The sequence below is a fragment of the Sturnira hondurensis genome, unplaced genomic scaffold (genome assembly GCF_014824575.4).
Source record: "Sturnira hondurensis isolate 20B ecotype Veracruz unplaced genomic scaffold, ASM1482457v3 Scaffold0021795, whole genome shotgun sequence".
Classification (NCBI taxonomy): Eukaryota; Metazoa; Chordata; class Mammalia; order Chiroptera; family Phyllostomidae; genus Sturnira; species Sturnira hondurensis.
The window spans coordinates 9848717-9871172 of NW_028094426.1; the positions used below are offsets into that span (position 1 = coordinate 9848717).

Here is a 22456-nt window from a genome sequence, read left to right on the forward strand (position 1 = left end):
AACTTGCATGTTAGCTGGGACTAACAAATCAAATGAGTTGGTTACGGCAGCTAGGACCTGAGATCCCTTTACCATAGTGATAAAGTTTTGGAAAAGAAAGGCACAGGGCACATGAGCACAATCTTCAGGTAGTTCTACTTATCCAGAAATGAGTTTTAAACTGACATTCATATATGGACAAAAATTACAGGCAATGGTTAGAATTAATAGGCAAGCTATTTTTTCTTTTCTTTTTTTAAAGCGTATGTTTTTATTTTTATTGTTGTTCAAGTACCGTTTTCTGTCCTTTACCTATATCCCAGCCCACTCCACCAGCCCTCCCCACCTCCCTCCTGTCTCCACCTGCCACCTTGTTATTTTTTCTTAATAGAAAGATCATGCAATGTTGGAAGCTGACGATCTCCACATTCCTAAAATTCCAGTGCAGACTGCCCGGGAAGAAGAGCAGATTGCCAGCAGTGCCCCAAGTTAAACTCTACCAGCAATTCTCAACATAAGCAGTACCGCCCCCTTGAGGGCATTTTGAAATATGCAGAAATGATTTTAATAGTCACAACAGAAATTGACTGGACTTCTGTGAGCAGGACACAGAAATGCTACATGTCCTGCAATGATCAAGAAAGGTCCAACAAAAAAATTTGTCCCACATCCAAAGTACTTCATGACTGTCTAATGTTACACCAGAATTACTCCACTATAAATATAATCGCAAGTACTTTACCATGCAATGATATTGGACTTTTTTCAAGAAGTTAATTAACTTAGAAGAAAACTGTCAGTAAGAAAAATATATACATAGAATTAAGATGCTATTTTAAAAAATTAGTTATTTACTTTTTTGCTCAAAATGTCATGTATTTCCAACTACCTATGTAATTTTAAAGGGTTTCCAATATGAGAATTTAGTTTCTGCATGGCAAAATGATACCAAAAATAATTAAGACAGTGCAATGAATTAAAGAGAACTAAAATTATCAGGTAAACTAGGGAAATACTATGTTTTGTATTGTTTGGAGAATGTTCTAAGAGTTTTCTAAAGGTACCTCACCACCAACCATGCTATTCATGGTATTTAAGCTGCTAATAAAACACCCTCCATTGCTCTCTACCTAGAGCTGCACATATGAACACATGCAGCAACAGTGGTGATTGGAGACTCTGATGAAGACACTCAGACCCAGAGGACAAATCAGCAGACATATGAAACAGTGATGTCACTACTGTATTAAGTGTTTTGAGAATACTTTATTGCCCTTCTGTGTATTTTAATTTTTAACCTACAAAATAAGCTCTCCCCTGTGAAAATCACACTTTAAATTGGAATGCATTTATTTGGGGGTTGGTACTTTGAAACCAATACTGCCCCATGAGGTCTACCAAATGAGTTTTGCCACTCCGTTCTCTTTTGCCTGCTGCTGATTCTAGGATTGTCATCTATGAAGTAACTATCAGAAAAGAAATGTTTATCTCAATACATGGTAGATTGTTGAATGCACAAGCTGTGTTTGTGTTACATAGTATCATATCTTAGTTGTGTTTCATAATACAACAACTATTTTCACACTATACTGTACAGTAAATTCTAGCTCATTTTCAAGAATATCATACTTTTCTGATTTTCCCTCATCCACATCCTATTATTTTTTGGAATGTTATCTAAACTTTAATTTAGGTTATTTACCCCCTTTCTTTTATTATATAAAAATACATTTAGTCTCTTACTACTTATCTGAATTTTTGTTTTTAATTCTCAAGTTTACCTGTACTTACACTTGCTCAGTTATTTATAACTAGTCAATATGAACTTGTTCATTTCTTCACTTACTTTTATACTTTTTATATAGAAGAACTATGGATCCTTTTACTTTATGTAAACTCAAACTTATTCATATAATAATGTGTAGCCATCAGGCAATTTCATATGATTTTTAGAAGGATACTGCATATGAATATATACATGGAGTATCCATATTCTTTTATTATAAATTATTTTATTTTATCTTGAGTTTACATTAGAGTTAGGACATTGTATCAAGTTTTTAAAAATTAGTATGTGGGTTGTTTTACCTACGGATTTTAATCGGAGATATTAAAGGGAGCCTCACGTAACAGTTACAGGAACAAGGAACGGCTTCTGATGGGACTGAGCACACCGCTCTAGATAGTCTCCAAGGTCCGTCCCTCTTTCAAGTCCTGAGACTCCTTAGCTCCTCCTACCTTTACCGTGAACGAGGAACACTCCTGTCTCCCAGTACGGTAAACACTGCATTCGCAGAAACTTGTACTAAGATGAACACACTCTTTTGGTAGCGTAAACAACTATTTTGCCCTTATTAAAGAGAGTGAGCCCTTTTTCCATTGTCTCATAGAGTTGAGAAGACCATGCTAAACTGAAAAATGCAAATGGTAGTTCCCCCAGCATGTTATTTCCACCGCGTCCCCTCCCCCACTGCCATGCACTCATCTTACCGAGCTTGACAAGGTGGAGCGTGGAGGTATTACTTCCTCTTTCAGTGCAAGCAGTTACCGAGAGATTGTAGATATCTCCTGGGGGCAGGCTGAGAATTGCAGTCATGACATTGCGTGTTACCTGTAAGATCAGGAAAACTGAGGGTTTAACCTCCTAATAAACCTGAACTGTAATACCATTCTAAACAACTTCAGGACTATCGAAGACATGGCCTCTCTGTTCTGTGATACAATCTACAATTGATTACAGCCTTATAATATGTTATTTCCTCTAAAAATGACATGAATTCCTCACCTGAGCCAAATAAATGCAAAGTAGCTCTAAACACACATAGCATGTATCAAAGCATGTTTTCAATTAATTCCCTTCTTTGGAATATGTATCCCTCGGATATTTTTCTCCATAACTCACAGACATTTTTAGAAAAGACAATTGGTGTGTTGCTCCTGATACGTGTATTTCTCAACCCTAGTTGAGACACTCAGAAGAAACCTAACCATGTCTGGATACTTGTCTTCTTAACCAGAGATTGCATTTCCCAGCCTCCCCTGCAGCTAGAGGAAACCAGGTGACTCAAATCTGACCCATGAATTCTAAGTAGAAGTCACTTGGGCAACTTCTATTTAGTTTCCTTCACATCCTATAAGTGCTGGGCTTTCCCATCCTCTCCTTCCCCTTTTGCAGGCTGGTCTGTGAATGAGATGCCAATGAAGGGCCACCTCTGCAGATGAGAACTACGTAGCGCGGCCCCAGGAGCAACAAGGGAGAGAGAACCCTTACAGAAGAGGTGCCCCAGTTGCCCTGGGCTAGCATGACAGAGACATAAACTGTGATTTTCTTTGAGCTATTATCATTTTTGTTTTGTTTTGCTTTGCTTTGCTTTATTACAGTCATTTAATCTGTACCCTACTAATACAATGTCAGTAAAGTTAATATAGGAGAAAAGAAATCACAATTTCCTACCCCAAATCACTATTCCTAACATACCCAAATATTTAGGTGTTTGGGGATAAATGAAGAAAATGTTGAAATTTATTAACTGTGGTGTTCTTGAAAATGTTTGGCATCCCAAAGAAAAAGCTCAAATCATAACTTTATAAGGGAAGTCAATAGTTACAACTATTTCAGCTATTGGAGATGAAAAAGTAGGCTCCATAAAAAAGGGGAACTTAATTTTGGTCCACTAGCCAATCTTCAGAGCCCGATACAATGCCAACTAGCATACAAACATTTGTTTACTATTTCAGTAAACTTTGCTTAGTGGTTTTCCATAGTTTATGCAAGCAAGTGTCCACATGCTCAATAAAGGGATTCAAAGAAACATACGCTCTTTTTAATTTTCTTCTTTCCTTCGGCAACGACCACCCAGTGCAGCATTCTGGAGTGGGAGAGATCAGTAGTGTCGTCCCCGTACGTCCAGCTTATGTATAACAGACTGTTGAAATATTCCACAGAAGTGATTTCTGGAGCCACTGGGGCTACACGGGGGGGAAACAAGAAACTTGAGTATAAGAGACTACTGAGAGTAAAGTACTTATCAATAGAGCATGAAACCCCATATAAGGTTAAATAATTAAAATTCACACCCCATGGTGGTCCTGGACACCCTTGGGACTCTGAGGACTGCAGTGAACATACGTAGTGCAAGGTTTCGTGGGCCCTCACCTGTACGGCTCTGACCAAAGGCAGCACTATCCGAACCCAAGAATACCAAGGTCTACTATACAAGTTTTGCAGTTACAAAATTCCTGAAATGTTCACTTGTTCAGGTATGCTTTTGCATCAATGAATTCATTATTAAGCACTGGTGAACTTATGTTCAAAGAAGTACTGGAAACTCTGGGATTCTACAACAATATCTTTTTCACTGGGAGTGGCGAAGGTGTGTATTGGAATAAAGGGCGGCAGGATCCATGAGCAGAGGAGCAGAAAATAAATATTATTTGCATAAAATACAAGGCAACGTCACTGGCAGTGTCTTAATTGAAATGCTTTGCAGCAGGTAGGTTTTTAATAAATGCTGCTGAGGCAAGAATAATGGAAGGAAGAAAAGGTATTTTTATCATGCTGCAAAGTTAAATTCTCTCTAACACTGAGTTTATTAATTTATTTTATATTTTTATCCATGACGCAGCATAAAGCCCACTAAAATATTTGGCGGAGAATTTCTACAAATCATAATGAATTATTTTCTTTGAAATGTTACTGATATTCCAAACATACATAACTAAAGATGCTTTGAAACTAAAAAGAAGATGAGTAAAAACACATTTCCTGTTTGATGTGAAATAACAGTAGCATTTCCATATGTTTGACAATAAAATCTTGAAATATCAGCAATGTGCCTTAGCAAGTAACACAGACCCATATCATACTTCAGAATATTCTAATAAAGGATAATAACCCTGGCTGCATTATAGCCTCTTAATATATTCCTACAGCCTTCATCGTATACAGCTACCTACACTTACATTTCTTCAAAGGATACTTTCTCATGTCCTAATTCTAGTGAGGACAAGAAGCATATTTAAAATTGCAAATGCAGAAGTATATATCTCCACTTAGATTTTTGTACTCCATCCTGTTCCTCTAAAACCCAGCATGGTACTGAAGGACCACAAGATGTCACTCTCTGTTTATTAAACACCACCTGGTAGCCCAGCATAATCATGAACGTGACTTGCAGACACCGGAAGTTGCCTAACAGTGACAGTAGACTTGATGTCTAATAAATCACACCTTACTCAAATATTTTGTTACTCTTTCCTTTTATACTGCACATTGTGGCAATTCGGGTCACAGGCAAAAGCACAGGAAAATGAAGTATGAGATCCTTAGTTGCTTTAAAATTGAAATGTCAGAAGACAAAGAAAGAGCTAAGTTTAACTAATTTTAAAAATAAGTGTAAAAACAAAACAGCTACCATTACATATTACTAATGATTTAAACTACATAATTTCATTTGCATAGTATCCTGTGGGATATTATGCCCATATTATAAATGTGAGAATTGAGACCTAGGCTTCAAGATCTAGAACGAACATTTTTAAAATTTACTTAAAACTTTGTATTTTGCTAAGTAGCTTATTTAATTGAGGCAATAATAGATAACAACAGAGAATGGATCATTTATCATCCCTGTTTTCCCCCATAACAAAACTGAGGCTTAGAAAAGTTAACTTGCTCAAGGTTGTACGTGCGTGGTATGCGGCAGAGCCATGATTCAAACCCAGGTCTACCTGGCTCCGAGGCTTGTCTTAACTCCTGCAGAGAACAATACTGCAGTCAGCCTGTGACTTTAGAAGTGGCTTAAATAACAAGGAAGGGGAGGCCCTGTAGCAAATACAGTCATCAAATGGGTGAAGTCAATTGAATGCAGTGTGAAGCTAAAAGCTTTGCCTGCGCCATCTCTGGTCTAATCAAATTCCAACACAGGCACATAACTCAAGGGCAGGGACTCAGAAGAAAAACAAATCAAGGACAGTAACTCAGAATAAGAATGATATTTTAATTTTTAAAGGCTATTGTTTAAACAAATAATGATGTTCGGACTCCAGCACGTTATGTTCCATGAAACTGGAGCGCGGTCAGTCCTGTGTGAGCGACTGACACACTCCGGAGGTGCCTCCCTTTGGAACCGCCACCAAAGAGTGTTCTCTCCTTGGAAGCCATTCCCCTCGCGCCGCTCACCTGTTATGAAGCTTATGGTGGAACCTTCACAACAGCTCAGTTCCGGGTCTCCCCACGTCACCATGGTCACCCGAAAGTTGTAGTACCACGCGGGGAACAGGTTAGCTATTCTCTAAAAACAGCAAGGGGACAAGAGTCCAGGGGGCAAAAGCATATTTTTGGAATAGAGTTATTTTTACCTGCCATAAAAAGAATTAATAACTAATGTTTGTCTTTCTTTTCCGTGGCTTGTTGTATACACCACATTTTCCATTAAAAAACACCTCTTTTTGGAATGAGGTAAGGTGTAAATAAAATGTTATGCAAAAATGTGATAGAATTTTCAAAAGTGATTCAAAGGTATAGAGTCAACTATTTCCAAAGCTGGTTTTATTTTGCACTTTTCTAAGTTATGCTACACAAGTGAAATAGTACTTATTTGCAAGTGATTGTTTGTACACATCTCCCTATTTCTATGCCAAATGACTTTTAACAACTCTGTATTCTCCCAGCTTGGACCATAAGCACATGCCCTTTATGGGTGGCAATTACCAGAGCTATCTGCTGGGTAGAGGGCAATTGTGTGTGACCAATAGGTAACCTGCACTGTACAAATTATTCAAGTTTTAGAAAAAGCAGTCTTTATCTGCTCCCTAATGAGGTGACATTACAGTATTTAATTGATTTGTAGATGTCAAGAACTGTCATCGTTACAGTTAAGCAGCATCAGCCAATCATTAAATGATGAAAGGTAATCTGTTGTGTTTTTCTCCCTTGGAGTGGTAACAAACAGTAAGTGCTTGATAGCTCTACTAAAATACGGACTAACAAATAATTACGGGTGAAAGCTAGTTTCACACAATTCTCTCTCTTCTTCCAAACAAACAAATAAACAAAACCAGAAAACAACCCTAACACCAACAATGAAAAAAACTTGATAGTAGCAAGCTGCCTGTGTGTATCTACAGATACCTTTTTCTGACCCTTGGTACACACAGGCATGTCCATTCACACAGAAAAGTGTGCTAGACAGTTAAGGAGAGATTACCACGGATGCAGTTAAGGAGACAGTCGCTGCTATTTCATAGTAGGTCGTCCATTCTGATGTCATTGTTGCAGGGTTGAAATAAAACATTTCAACCACGTATTTTCTGAACACTCCTAAGTAAGGTCTGGTCCAGCTCAAAACCACTGCTGTAGGGCCCAAGGGGTAGAGCATTAAATCCTTTATTCCAGTTGGAACTAAGGAGAAGGGGGAGTGAAAAAAGAAACCCAAGAAGAAATGTTTAACATCTTAGTAATGGCTTCAAACTTCTTTTTCATAACTGAAGTGTTCACTCTTCTGATACAATCATTGAAAACTAAACATAGTTGCCCCTGATTCGCTGCTCCCCACCAGCAATAAATGCTATAACTGTCCACCAGCTGCATAATTGAAATAGTTTCTTACTCCGAAGGTAGGATATTGGGTGAACAAGATGATGATAATAACATGAGCTTGGACATTGCACCCCTCCACACAATACTTAGATGAAGTTATTATTCTTATGGTTGGCAACTTACCAATGGCAAATGTCACGGGGTCTGAAGGTGGTCCAATCAAAGGGCCTTTTCTTAGGTACATCACCACCTGGTATTGGGCACCAGGAACCAGATTTTCAATAACGGATTTGCTCGAGTTCACCTTTAAAGCAAACACCCAGTAAGATTTCTTCAGAGCTGCAGTTTTAGAATGTGACACAGAGGCTACCATTGTATTCAGGGATTTTTTTGTGAACCCACAGATGCCTTTGAAATCCAGAATCCTTTCCTCAGGCCAGGAAAGGTCAGATTCCAAAATCAGGGTGATTTATAGTTTGTGTGAACAGTGAAGAGGGCCCAGAAGATTTCAATTCTATGGCTGGATTTAATAAGCCCCGGGAACTGCTTTATACCCATCAGTGTCAATTGTAACGATGTCCACAAGAGACACATCAGCCTCTAACTGTAATCAAATCAGCAATACTGTAAGGATAGTCTGATACCCTAAATTGTAGTGTCAGCTGATTACGTTACAAAGATCAGTGCAGGAATGCCCTCAGTCCCTTGTCACCGAGAAGCACACAACATCTAATTATGGAGATGGAAACGACTTCAGAAATTACCTAGTCCAAATTTCTCGTTTAATAGATCAAAAAAGTAAAGCCAGAGAATAGCCAAGGTCACATATTGAGATTCTGTGGGGGTCTAGAAGCTGCGCCTGTGCCCTCTAGTCCACACTTCCGGCTCAGTGTGGAGACCAAACAGAACACAGTTTGCAAGGCCACTATGGCTCTGCAAAACACCGTTGTCCGGAACATTTCTCATTGGATGAGCTCTTCTTTACTGTTTTTTTAAACTCTGGTCATGTAACAAACACCCTATAGAGAAGCACAGAGAAAGCAGATAAATAAAATGTAGCCATTCAAGTTGAATGTTGCTGTGCAGAGGAATGATGATTAAGAAGCGTACTGCTTTAACCTTTAGTACTTCTAATTTTAACACAGTCTTGCTTGGTGGAGAGAACGCAGGTTTTCTATTCAGACTGCCTGAGATCAAATCTTGACTCTACCTTCACAAACATGGGAATTTGTTGATAATTTAATTTATAACTTTTAAAGCAATTCTTACCTTGGCTTCCTGATTGATAAACTATAGATAATACTCTTATCTACTTCACAGAGAGCTGTAAGGATGTTTAAGCCAGAATATTAAAAAGTTGACTCTTATTACTCAGCTTTTGGCCCCGAGATTACATAAAATTGTAAAACTGCTGCAAAGGGGCATGAGTCAAGGGAAAACAATATATTGTTGATGGCTTATCTGTGCCATAATTTTTTAAAGTCTCAGCACTATTTTAAGAATGAACATACAAGACATGAAGAACATACACATGGTGAGGACAAATTTAAATTAACGGATACAATATACCAACGTGGAAGGCCAGATGAACTTAAGGTTCGAGTCAAAATTGTTCTATTCCTAACACTTCCCACGGGATCCACCTACCACAGAGACCCATGGAGTTGGAGGAGGAGGAGGATGGGCACTAGCGGTGAATCTCACGGATGATCTGGGTGAGAAGTAAAGCAAAGACCCTGTGGTACAGTTGATGGTGGAGGCAAAATAGGGAGGAGGAAACCATGAAATAGTGAAACATTATGGTAATTGTTAATGTGTCTGGCTTTAGAATCACACATAGTTTTGAGCTGTATTTTGAATTTTCTGTTCAATGTAGTCACAATACCACTGAATATAAAAGTGAAGACATATTATTAGTATTTTCTTTCTGTACAATGACTGCTTTAACCCAGGTCAGTCAGACCAGTCCTGGCGAGAACACCTCCTGGATTCCTCTGACTAATGGCCATGTGACTGTAGGCCAGTTTTTGAGACTTTTTAAACTGATGTTTCTGCACCTGGAAGTGTGTATGTGCACATGTGTAGTGGGGCAATGGATGGGGGTGGTGTGATAATACCACAATCCTCAAAACATCCTTGTGGCAATTGAGACAACACCTAGCACACTGGTTTTTTAGTTCCCACTCTCCACTTAAAATATCCATCTCCCTGCCTATAATCTTTAACAGTTTCATGTTCACACTTCAAAAAGGTAGTATCTAGGTGCACTTGGGTCAGCCTTTTCTGGCTCATGTATAATGTATACTATCTCTCTGTACCTTTAGGCTTTTGTTTCCATGCAAAAGATACATAACTTGTACATTACCTGGGGAAAGGGAGAAATGTCTCTTGGAGCAGTCAAGTTGTAGGACACGTTTGTAAAAGAAACACATTTTTCTACCAATGTAGACGGTCAGTCATCTTGGGCGCGCTCAGGGAAGGAAGCTTCTAAGCTGCACAGTGAGCTGTGATTTCTACGGTGAATTGGCTCAGCCTATTTACTCCTTAATTTAATTCAACTCAAGGGGGGGCCTCATTTTAAGGATGGGCTTATCTCAGCACTCCAAGACTTTCGACTGCTCCGAGGGCCACAGACCCTGAATTCATGTTACCAATTCACAAATCCTCCCTCTTTGAGTTGCATTAAATGCCTGTTTTTTGTGGTGTAAATGGAAACATTTTAAATAGCTTTTATATAGCATACATCTCTTTTGATTATTATATTTCCAGTGTACTCCACATGAATTAAATTTTTTTTTGCCTTTAGGGAGGTAAATATCGTGTTTGTAAGACACCAAGAAACAGTAAATTGATCTAATGAAATAATAAAGTGTCATAGATAACAAAACAAAATAATAAAATGTAATAATAAATCTAGGTTTTAGGAAAATAGGATTGGGCTCCACCCAGACTTTTGGTGGGGAGTCAGGGCAGGGGAGAGCGAGGTCTGCTCTCAGGCCCATGCGGCTTGGTTCCGCGCAGGACCCATGACTGGCCTCTGCCTGCATTCTGGCCCTCACTCCCAGAACTATGGATTCTCCCACTAGCCACCCCGCCCCCTCCCTCTCTGTGCTCCCTAACTCCTAGTCATCCTTCAAAACTCTTATCAGTTGTGATTATTNATAACAAAACAAAATAATAAAATGTAATAATAAATCTAGGTTTTAGGAAAATAGGATTGGGCTCCACCCAGACTTCTGGTGGGGAGTCAGGGCAGGGGAGAGCGAGGTCTGCTCTCAGGCCCATGCGGCCTGGTTTCACGCAGGACCCATGACTGGCCTCTGCCTGCATTCTGGCCGTCACTCCCAGAACTACGGATTCTCCCACTAGCCACCCCGCCCCCTCCCTCTCTGTGCTCCCTAACTCCTAGTCATCCTTCAAAACTCTTATCAGTTGTGATTATTGAGTTTCTTACTTTATATACTTCTAACTTTAGAATTATTTTTTAGTCAGCCTATATTACTTTTACAGTTAAAATAACAAGAAAGAGAATGAGAAAAAAGCAAAACAACCAAAAACTCCCCTAAGCCTTCTGCACGGTTGCCTCCTCCGCTGGGGGAAGTTTGTTTCACCCGGGTCCAAACCCTCTTGCCCCCATCCAGGCCTCCTCACGCCCCCTTCCTTCCTTCACATGGCCTCCTGATCACTTACGTTTAGCCTCGGCCTTGTTTTATACTCCGCAGCAATTATATGTCCCCCTATCCAGTGCTCTCACTAGATCATACTCTCTGCAAAAGCAGGGTGAATCAGAATGACCTAGACCCCCAATACCTGTCCCAGAACCTGGCAAAACGACAGCGAAAGGAAGAAGGCCAACCAAAGAGGGAAAGGGAGGCTGACTGCGGCCCACGGCCCCGCGCATGGCCCCGGGCCGCGCTGCCTGCAGGGAGAGCCCCAGTGAGCCCCAGGGCACGCCGGCTCCTTTACCTGCGTGCAGTACTGTTTTTCCAGCCTCTGGCTCTCCTTCTGTTTCTGGCAGGTGAGTGACACCACGGACACGATGGTGCCGTTGTAGTTCTCTTGGGAAGATGTCCAGGACATCAGGGCGGTGGTTGAGCTTAGGACATGGACACTCACGTGCTGCGGCTTCTCCGTGAGTTCTTCAATCCACTCTCCGGAGGGGCCTGCGTGTTTCAAAAGAGAGCACAAGGGGTGTTCAGGCTGAGATGGTTGAGATGAAAGGTTCGGTTTTAAAAATCATGTGGCTTTCCTTCGCCCTAACAAAGACACTCAAAATAAGATTGGCAGCCAGACTGGCAGGTCTGTACACCCCCGGCCCAGCCACTGCCCTCTGCGGCCTCAGTCCTCATCGGCCTAAAGGGCCTAAATAATAGCAGCCGCCACAGCCTGTCTGCTGAGGGACAGAAGCTCCACTTCCATCGTCATGTGCATCTGAGTTACTCTCGAAAATTCTTCGCCACACAGACTTTACCCCTCTTTTAGCAAAGAGTGGACATCGCAGTGTGACACTTCATCCGTGTTTGTAATTTCCTTGCTACTAGGATCTTTGGTCTCCAGAAATAATTACTTGGACATTCAAGCTATCTCCTACTACAGCTGATGGAAAACAATTCGAATTTGGCAACAGCAGGATGGAAGAGGCACGGCGTGACTATATGAGAAAAGAAATGGGCAACAGGCTGGCTTAATTAGAGAAGCTGGCAAAAACCTGTGTGATAATTTGAAGACACGGTAGGTTTCTCATGCTAAAATATCACCGTAGCAGTGGCCGCGTTAGTTTTGTTCCCTTCAGTTTCTAAAGGGGTTATTAGCACAGTGCCTCGCACATAGGAAAGGCTCTACAGTTGCTATGGTGACTATTATCTGCAGAAACATGCCAATGTGGAACTTCCTTTTATTTGCTTAGGAAACATGTCTCTGTTCCTTAATGGAAAGCTGTATTCCCAGGCTGGAACCCAGGACAGGAAAAGGAGCACCGGCCCGTGCTGGGGACAGCAGCGTCTGGCTCACCGAAACTGGGGCACGGGAAATGATGACAATGACGATGATGACGATGACGATGATGATGATGGCAAAGAGGTATAGCATTCACTATATACTAGGCTCTGTTTTAAGTCTATAATGTGTCTGTATATTGAATCCTTCAATTTCCACAACAAACCTGTAAGATCAGTACTAGGTATTAATCTTACCCTCAGATGAGGTAACTAAGGCAGAAGGAGAGTGAGCTGGAATTCACACAGTCTGTTTCCAAAACCCATGTAGTGGTTGAATAAATATTTGTTGAAGGTACAGCAGAATTAATAAATATGCAAATAGTAGAACCTCAGGCTACAAGCAGATGTACACAAATAAAATAAATCTGGAAAAATAACACACACACACACACACACACAAGCTCTGTGTTTTGTGTCATGTGCTACAAAACAGTAGAAGCTCAGAGAGGGGAAGAGCCAGTGTGGCCAGCGTAGCTGAGGGAGTTTTCCCGGAAGCCATCCCCACTTGAGGGGGATCACTAGGAGCAGCTAGGAAATCTTTTGGTAAATGAAACAATTTTAGCCTCCTGGGAAGACCTGAATAATAACCTTTGTTCTTATTCTCAAATGATCTCACAGCAAAGATCTCCCGTAACTGGAAGACACTAAAGGCAATCATGATTATTCTTTCTGCATGTCTAATGGTTCTTCGAGGCCTTCTACCAGTGGCAACATTTTTGGTTTCTTAAGAAAAAAGAGCCCTGGCTGGTGTAGGTCAGTGGATTGAGCGCGGGCCTGCGAACCACACGATCGAGGTTCGATTCCCAGTCAGGGCACATGCCTGGGTTGCAGGCCAGTTCCCAGCAGGGGACTCACGAGAGGCAATCATACATTGATATTTCTCTCCTTCTCTCCTTTCCTTCCCCTCTAAAGATAAATAAATAAATTCTTTTAAAAAAAGATTACAGTGGCAGATTGCGGCATCTGTTTAAAAAAAAGGTTATAGGACTCATGGACATGGACAACAGTGAGGGATTGCTGGGGAGAGAGGGCTGGAAATGGACTAAATGGTAATGGAAAAAATAGAATAAAGATTAAATTTAAAAAGTTGTATGGGACATTTCCAATGTTGTTAAGCTGCTAAATAAATTGATCTCTTCCTCTGCCCTTGTCCTCCTCATCTTGTGCTCCTTTTGGAGGATTATTGGATGAACCATGTAGTGTTCTGCCTTTGCAGATAATGACAAAGTGTATGGTGGTCATCCTGTTTGGAGAACAGTTTTTATCTATTCGTTTCTGTGTCTTCTTCCTGCTTACCCAAGGCACCTTGAAGTCCTGATGAGCTACATAACTGATTTTTAGTCTCTGAGCTGCTGGTAAAGGTGCTCAGGTTAGAGAAAAACATCACAGCCATGCTCTGCAGGTACTGCATTTAGAGGCTACTTACTATTCTGCCCGTCCTCTTTGTGGGATCAGTAGATGCCGCCCCAAGACTTGACATTGGGCCTTTGAGGATGCTCTAGCTTTTTCTTTTTGTAGCAACTTTATGGTGACCACCCAGGTCTTACTAAACTCCAACATTTGTGTTTCATTTGAGCTCTATAAGCTCATACCTTAATGAGACTTTTCACATAGCCTAACAATAGTACGTTTCTTTACGACCTTAAACGCAAGTCATAGTTCCAAGACTGCGTGTTTATATCCTTTGAGAGTTTGTGTGGCTAGTGTGAAAGGTCAGGTTAAAAATTGTGCGATTGTTACGATAATAAAAACAATTCTTAAGTTAAATGCATGAGTTTGTGACTATGAAACATACATATATTTCCTCTGCTCTCAAAGTGGCATGGATTTGGGATTCTCCTGACCTTGAAGAATTAGTGTCACTAAGGTTTGATAAGTAATTCATGCCTGGGCATTATCAGTCCCACCAGTTCCATTGTTCCGACTCCCCTGTAAGTGACACATGGTCTCGCTGGTACTTACTGATGTAAAAACTGAGCGATTTTGCTGACTGACTCTTTCGCGTTTGACAAGATCCCGAGGAACTAAAGGTTGTCACAGATAACTTATATTTCCCAGGCTCCTTCAGTTCTGTAACAAATTCGTGTGCTTCTTCAGCCACTGTCAAATGTTCAGTAAAGTTTTCTGAATCATACATGAAAAGAGAAGATATATAAATTGATAACTGGAAAAACCTCAACTATAGACAAGTCAGTTAATACAAAAGTATTTTTATTGTCTCTTTCTTTTTGTTAAATTCAATTATATCTCTAAGCTAAAGGCACTATAAATAAAAGATAGTCAAGGGTTTAAAATGATTTCATAGTACTTTTAAATGACCAAAATAAAGTATGGTATATAAATAAATAAAATGAGGGTGAACATATTTGATTTATTACATACAGTTACCTGACTAAAATAAATGCACAGAATAGAAGTAGAATGTCAGAAGATAGCAATAATTGACTTTCTCATCTGAATATAAGTAATTAAAAAAATAACCAGCAACAAATATTTTAAGAGTTCTTTGTGCTAACAAAGAATATCCAGAAATGCCTTAAAATATATTGAATTACTTCTAGTTAGAAATAATTCTTCTGCACATATTTTCTGACACTTGTAATATTTTTATCTGCTTTTTCTCAGAACTTTCAAAAGTAAAAATAATTTTTATATTGCTTCAAAGTCCATCTCCTATTTCTTATTACTCCATTTTATTTTATTTTATTTTTTATTTTATTTATTTTTTTTCAACCCTGCCTGCCCCCCACCCCATGCTCCCCGCCTCCCTCCATTTGATTTTAATAGCCTTCAACAGTTGGTGATTATAATCACTTCCAACAGAATACAGTAAAGTCAGATAAAAGCATGCTTGAACCTTCATGGAAATGAGCATTAAAAAAATCCTGAGTTACAAGACCCTATTTTCCATAAAGTATATTAGGGAACAGAAAAAAAGCCAGATTATGGGAACTTTTTTTTAATACAAGTAATTTCAGGCAAATGTTAAGGCTTGTGACTCAAATAACTGGAAATGAAAAGGATTTCAATTTTATACAATATCTGGGTATGGTTTACTGCTCTATCCTCTAGTGTATAGGAATCCACAGATTTTTGTATCTCGTTCTACTAAATAAAGTAGAAGTGAACAATATGTCAAATGTGAAACTGCATGATCCTAATGCTCTACACTGAAAACGACCTGTCATTTTAACTTCAAATTTTGACAACTTGACAATCTTTACCACCCAAACTACTAGACTGGAAAGCATAAAATGAAGTATGTTATCGTAAAAACAAGACAAAGAACAAACAACTATAAACATCTATCAGACAACAAGTTAGATATTATTCATGACCCCAATTTATTGAATGCCGAGGCTTTGCTTTTTATGAATCAGTGGGCTAAAAGATAAAGAATGACTCTCAGATGCTGGCTAAGTGAATACAATATATAACATAGTCACTGCAGTGGAAACACCGGTTGCAGTGCGTTTTCTGTTTTACCACCAGCTCCTCCTTGGGAGAACACACATGCGTAGTGTGCATTCCCAGGAGCACACCCCAGGGGAGATTAGGAGAAGCTGGGTAAGCAGGACACAGGGTTGGTGCTCTTGATAAAGTAGCCGTTTTGTCAACATGATTCTTTTATTGCATGCTTTGAAAATGTTTGAAACACAAAATTTCTCCAGAATATTTTGTAATTTGTCATGGTGGTTAGACCTGCAGATGCAAATCTTTCCTGAGTAGCCTGGGGTCCATAAAATGTTGGGCAGTGAAATGTTTCCAGTTGCCAGTATTTGCAATGTAAGAACTAACCGAACCTGCAGATTCTGATCTGATTTGTTCATTTTGTTTCCTAGTCTCAGTTCACATTGGAAACTTAGTTAAATTCTTCCCTTTATCATTTTTCTTTAGCTATTAACTGTCTCGCATCAGCTTCTCTTTCTAAACTTAGATTCAAAAATGTTTCAATTCCCTTTCCTTTGATCGTATCATTTCTCATTTCCTCTGATTTCCCATTGCTTTACCTTCTCTTTCTATTTGGATATAGAACCCATCAAAGGCAGTGGGTGGCTTGGGGGGTAACCAACTCAATATCATTTGCACAGGGAAATATGAGAAAGGGCTTGATGGCGACTTCTCGGTGTCAGAGACTGTATTGTTATTTTCGTATGCCAGGGGAAGTACACTGACAAGTTCATCTTCAGTTTCAGGAGTTGCAGATGCACTGTCCCACCAATGTGGCTGGGATGTCGTTTCGTAATCACTGCTGTTAAAATCAGGCCAACCAGAAGAAATGTTGCCTGAGGGAATATCCAGAGTTTCATCCGTGAAGTGGAACAGTTTGTCTTTTGCCATTGTATCTTCCGACCTCATGAACGATTCCTCAGGGAAACTGCCACTCTGTTCTTCCCAGTTGTTTCTGTTCAAGTTTATAATACGAACCGAGATATTTCGAGGTGGGTAAGGGGCTGTAAGAGAAAGAATTTTTATTTTCAAGTACTTTTTAAACTCTATTATAGTGAATGCTTAATTGATTAATGAGTCAGATCCATGAGCAAGTTAACAAAATAGAGTTCCATTTGCCTTCTATATATTTCTGTTCTACTTTATGATTCCAGCACACATACCTCTATAACTTCCTACGTAGTGTGCACATTAGTCAGCATCTGTGTTGGCTTGTGATGCCGTACTTGTCCAAATGGTAATTTAACCGCTTTCAAGACATGGACTTACATTAGTATTTTTCAGTTATCATAATCTCCTTTTTTAAAAATCTGAATCTCTGTACCTGGATTTTTCTTACAAAAAAAAGCAACTACACATCATGTGCTTATAGGTATCAAGGCAAAAATACTCCTTGTGCCATAGCTTTACGTAGGTGCATGCACGGATGAGTTGCCTTTTGAATCATTACCACCCAGGTTAGAAATATGACTTCACTCCTCACCTCTCAAAAGTGAAACATATGAGCCCAAAATTAGTTTATGGATTATCAAAGCATAATTCTCTAGAGGTAGAAAATTATAAAGGCACATTGCACAGTCTTTACCTGCAATAATTTCCACCCGTTTTTCAAGTATAAACTCAAATATCACCTCTTCCATGAACTCCTCATAAAATTAATCTATTCTACCTTTGGGTTGTTATATAACTTTATACATCTTTTATAACATGCATTGCAGTCTGTGTTTTATTGCCATTTGTACAGAAAGTCTACCATTTTTGCGGACAGAGAAACTTTCTCACCAGTCTCTGTCTTCCTCCCAGTACTTAGAACAACTCTCAGGTAAAAGGTTCTCAATTAATGGTTCTTTACTTGAACTGAATAATGAAAAATACAAACAGAATCTTAGATGTTGACATGAGGTGAATTATATATTCATTTTGCCTTGGCCTAATTAATGAGAATCCTGACAACTTTGAATTTCATATTGGAAGGGTCTCTGGGATGATCTCACATAAGCCATTCCCAGTGTGCATATGAACGGCCTCTTGAGCTTTCCTATTGAGTGTTTAGGCACATTAGACACATATTTGTATCGGTAATGGATATTTAGTAGGTATATATTTGTTTTACCCATCTGTTCTTTTATCCATCCATCCATCCATTTTATAATAGTGTTTCATATTAGTTGTGCTACTAAAATTAAGCACTGTAAGTTTTGGATACATCTGAGTCCCAAAATTCTCCTTTAACAATCTAAAAATCTGCACTCAAACATCTTCAATCTCTTTTTCTGCTAGAAAGTCATATAGAAGTGATGTCTGCTTGATCTAGTTAAGTTATTTAAGTCTAACTTTCACAGGATTATGTTCTTTTTATTCAAAGAGTGTAAATCTGTGATAACATTGACACATTTTAGATTTTCCTTATTGAATACTTTGCCAGGTTCCCTTTACATGAATAGAAACTTTATTTTAGATTATTAAGAAATACATTTATTTTCTTTCTTAGCTCCGGAGCAGAATTTTTCTTAGAATGATAAGAAGTATACATACAATAACAACATACAACTTCAATTTTTTCACTAAATTTAATTTTTCAGAATACTTACCGGTTCTGTGTAGTTTGGGTTCATGACTGACACCACTGTACTCCACAAGAGTACTTTTATTAAAAGTTGCCTCTGATACCAGCTGAAAGGTAATATTACTATAACATATTCCTGGCAGCCAGTGATTAAATACTGTTTTTCCCTTAAAGAAATCTGAGAAGAGAAAAATGAGCTATGTTAAAATATTGGTCTTCTAAATGACACATTCTTTTAGGAAGTTCTAACCAATCTGATTCAATATCAGTAAATAATATTTCCTTCAACTTCTGGCATAGAGAGTAATAAATATTTGGTATAAAGGTACAGACAAAAATTTGGATTTTTAGAAAAAATTTCCTGAAAGTAATAAATATTTGGCATAAAGGTACAGACAAAATTTGGATTTTTAGAAAAAAATTTCCTTTCAAGAAAAGGCTTTTTTTTCTATAAGAATTGGATATAATTGGAGTTAAATTTTGATTATAGGAACATTAGGTATATTAAGTGGAGAACATGTATAGAAATTGTGAAAATTGGGTTCATGTTAGCTACTTAGTTTAAGATAAAAACCCAAGGTATTTTGCCACTTTATGACTTAGAAAAAAGTAATTTTACAAGAAATGTTTTCTGTAGGCTCACTCATAAAACTTAGTCTATTTTAAAAGTAGAAATCCAATGCAAGTTAGAAAAAAATGAGAGAAAAAAATAAAAAGTATCTCTTATGTAGTTAAAAGCCACAAGTAATTTTAAAAATTGAAAAAAAATGAGCACATTCACTTATTTTTAAACTCATGCCTATTAATTCAGCAAAACTTCCAGTGGCTGCTTTTCAATCATTTGTACTTAAGTGTGATAATCTGTTTTCACTGAAAATAAAGAATGCAATAATTTGTGGAATTTATATTTATTTTTGTTTACATGTTTTAAAGTATTAAAAACTGTAAAATGCACTGTGCATGTTTCAAACGGTGTCTCATTAAAAAAGAAAACAATCCATGGAAGAAAGGAATTTGTAAAAGCATCAGTCAAAGCGGTATTTTTCTGGCCAGCGTGCCCTCTGTGCTTCAGTACGCCCTCTCCACCTCACCAGCATGTTTCCTGTTGCAACCAGGCAACTCTCACTCCATCATCCACGGCCCTGCAGAGACATGTGTGGTCTGGTGTCCTGAGAGTAGGGTACTTCCTCCACCTCAACTCACTCCCAGTGCAGCTGAATGGTCTCTATTCCTTCCCTTTCCACCCTTTGCCCCCACACCCTTGCCCACAGCAGTCTACTCAGAGAATTTGGCTTGGTTCTGTTGAAATTATTAATTCCCCTTGGCTTTTGTCTTTCTCCCCACAGGTTTTCTATTAAACCAGTAAAAACAGTAAAACTAGTTTTTGTATATTAATGCATTTAACATCACACAGATAATAATTTGGACCATATCCAAGAAAAAATTGGTGAGAGACGTCTGTCTAGATTCCCAGTTCTAGAAGTGCCCTTCTCACACACCCAGAAGGAAACAGTGTGAATTCATTTCCTGTACCACATGTATTACCTTTGTCAAGAATAACATGTAAGTGACAATAATTGGAGTATTTCTAAAGCCTATTCATGGCACATGACTCTAATGAAGCAAACATTCTAAGACTCCTCACAACAAGATTGTCATGAATCAAAAATTCTTTTTAATGGTTTATTTGTGGTCAAATAGTGAATTTATAAGATCTCTTTAGAGCAAGAGAACAGACCATTTAGTAAAAATCATGTAAAAAAGTAATAATTACTCATCATTTACTCAATCTTCCTTTGCCTCTTACCTTTGTATAACATTGTCCGGAAGTCTTTACCTTCCCAATAGCTTATGTTCACTCTTGTGAAAACATTGTATTTTTCTGGATAATGAATTTCAAACAGGACTCCTGTTTCAGGAGAAGGTTTATAGTCATATATTGAAACACTGGTTACAGGTAGAGGTTCTGTAGGGAAAAAGTAAATGAAGGAAGAGGAAATGGAGCAAAAGGGAGAGAGGCCATTATTCACACTTGGAAGTACCAAAGATTACCCCTGTGAAGACCTTACACATATTTTTATCATCGGCGAGCACTAAATCCTTCAGTGCTCATGAGCTGAGCACTCTCCCTAGCAGTAATTAACAAAGTATACTTGATGTGGAGTTTTCTGCCTTTCAAATAACTTCGATGCTCATTTTTCCACTTGCCTTTTGCAACAACCCTGAATCTAGGAAAAGCAAACAAAACAGAACCTTGATGACTCAGAGACTTCAAATTACTTGTCAGAGGTAACTCAGTAAGCAGAATATGTAGCAGAATCGGTGTCTCCAGATTCCTAGACCATTTTTCTTCTCCCCAAGTCAATAAAGTTCGATATGAAAAATAGGCCAGTAACAGAAAATATGTTTTTGCTCTGATCAAGGATAAATGTTTATTTGAAGATTTATTTATTTGGGCAAACTTAGCACTTATTTTTCTATTTTGAGTATAAGATTACAAGCCATCCTATTTTGTGAGAATGAGAGTTTATGGTGTTTATCAAATTACTCTTTCTTTGGAAGTTTTAAAAATGTTTATTTCTATTTTGCTCGAGTTGATAATTAATCACAAATACTCATTTTTAAAAACTGATGGATGTATGTCTGTTTTTCCTCCACATCCCACCCTTCAGCAAAATCTTTGTAAAATGACAGTGCTACTCCCCTCCCTGCTTCTGAAGGAATTATTAGATAATTTTCACTTTCATGTATTTTATTCAAGAAAAAATTTAAACTAATTTGGGTGGCAGCTAATCATTCTATTATGGAAGAAAAAATATTTTGATTCAAAATTTTAGAATAGAGAGGATATTTGGACATCATCTATAGACTAAAAGAAAGCAATATCCTTAAATTCTACACTTTTTCTGTGCAAGATTTATTTATTTATTTTATTTTTTAATTTATTTATTTATCTTTAGAGGGGAAGGAGAGAGGGAGAGAAACATCAATGTATGGTTGCCTTTAGTGCGTTCCCTGCTGGGAGTTGGCCTGCAGGGAACCGGCCTGCAACCCAGGCATGTGCCCTGACTGGGAATCGAACCTCGATTGTGTGGTTCGCAGGCCCGCGCTCAATCCACTGAGCTACACCAGCCAGGCTCAAATTCTACACTTTTAAAATTTCAGCTTAAATAATGTAGAAAACCAAAATATGACTTAGTTTGTTGCACAAATGATCAAATAGCTACTGTGTCTGAGTATGTAGCTAAATAACTTTCCTTTTGTTCCTCAGGATCTTCACCTATTTTTGCTTTTGCTTTTGATTGAAGAGATCCAGGGAGGACTGGCGTTACATGTTAAAGCTATGATTTTCCCTGGAGTTTTTGTAAATACAAGCCGACATCTGCAAAAATTAAGGAGGCCTTTAGACTGCCGTGTATGTTGTGATCATGTCTCTGCAGAGTGAATTAAAGTGTCTCTACCATCTCCCTGTTCTTCTTCCTAAAGGTAACAGTGACAGACTGAATTCACTTAGGTGTCCCATAAACGAACGAAAAAATAAACAAACAACCTCCCCCTGCTGACTCTCTCTCTCTCTGATTAATACCAAAGAAGTTTTGAACCATCTGAAGGTCCTTCGACTCAGTCTAATTGCGAACTCAGAGAGTCTCCCAAACGTAGCTATTGGCCGTGGATCTAAGAGAAACAAAATGAAAGGTAACAGCAAAGGCTGCGGCGGAGCAGGAGCGCTCCATCTCTGCAGTGGGGTTTCTCACCCTCACCGGCGCTCTGTCTACCCAGCAGGGAACTCGGGGGTCTGCTCAATCTTTCATGCCCTGAGAGATGAAGTCGGGCACATCAAAGCTACACTCAAACTTTGAAATTCAAGGGATACATGAGGATTAGACACAGATACTTTATTTTGTGATTTGTTTTGTGGCTGCA

General features: G+C 38.7%; 1 protein-coding gene across 3 annotated transcripts in view; it reads right to left on the reverse strand.

Annotated features, from left to right (window-relative positions):
* Nucleotides 1-22456, reverse strand: part of PTPRO (protein tyrosine phosphatase receptor type O) — a 199737-nt gene that overhangs the window by 57224 nt on the left and 120057 nt on the right. For all 3 annotated transcript variants that reach the window (XM_037033896.1, XM_037033894.1, XM_037033895.1), the window contains exons 3-12: nucleotides 20340-20498; nucleotides 18558-18710; nucleotides 16527-16970; nucleotides 14479-14640; nucleotides 11486-11682; nucleotides 7703-7823; nucleotides 7188-7381; nucleotides 6161-6272; nucleotides 3797-3948; nucleotides 2470-2590 (exon numbers count right to left, since the gene is read on the reverse strand). In XM_037033896.1, the coding sequence (XP_036889791.1) occupies nucleotides 2470-2590; nucleotides 3797-3948; nucleotides 6161-6272; nucleotides 7188-7381; nucleotides 7703-7823; nucleotides 11486-11682; nucleotides 14479-14640; nucleotides 16527-16970; nucleotides 18558-18710; nucleotides 20340-20498 (1815 nt within the window). The remainder of the gene's footprint in view (nucleotides 1-2469; nucleotides 2591-3796; nucleotides 3949-6160; nucleotides 6273-7187; nucleotides 7382-7702; nucleotides 7824-11485; nucleotides 11683-14478; nucleotides 14641-16526; nucleotides 16971-18557; nucleotides 18711-20339; nucleotides 20499-22456) is intronic.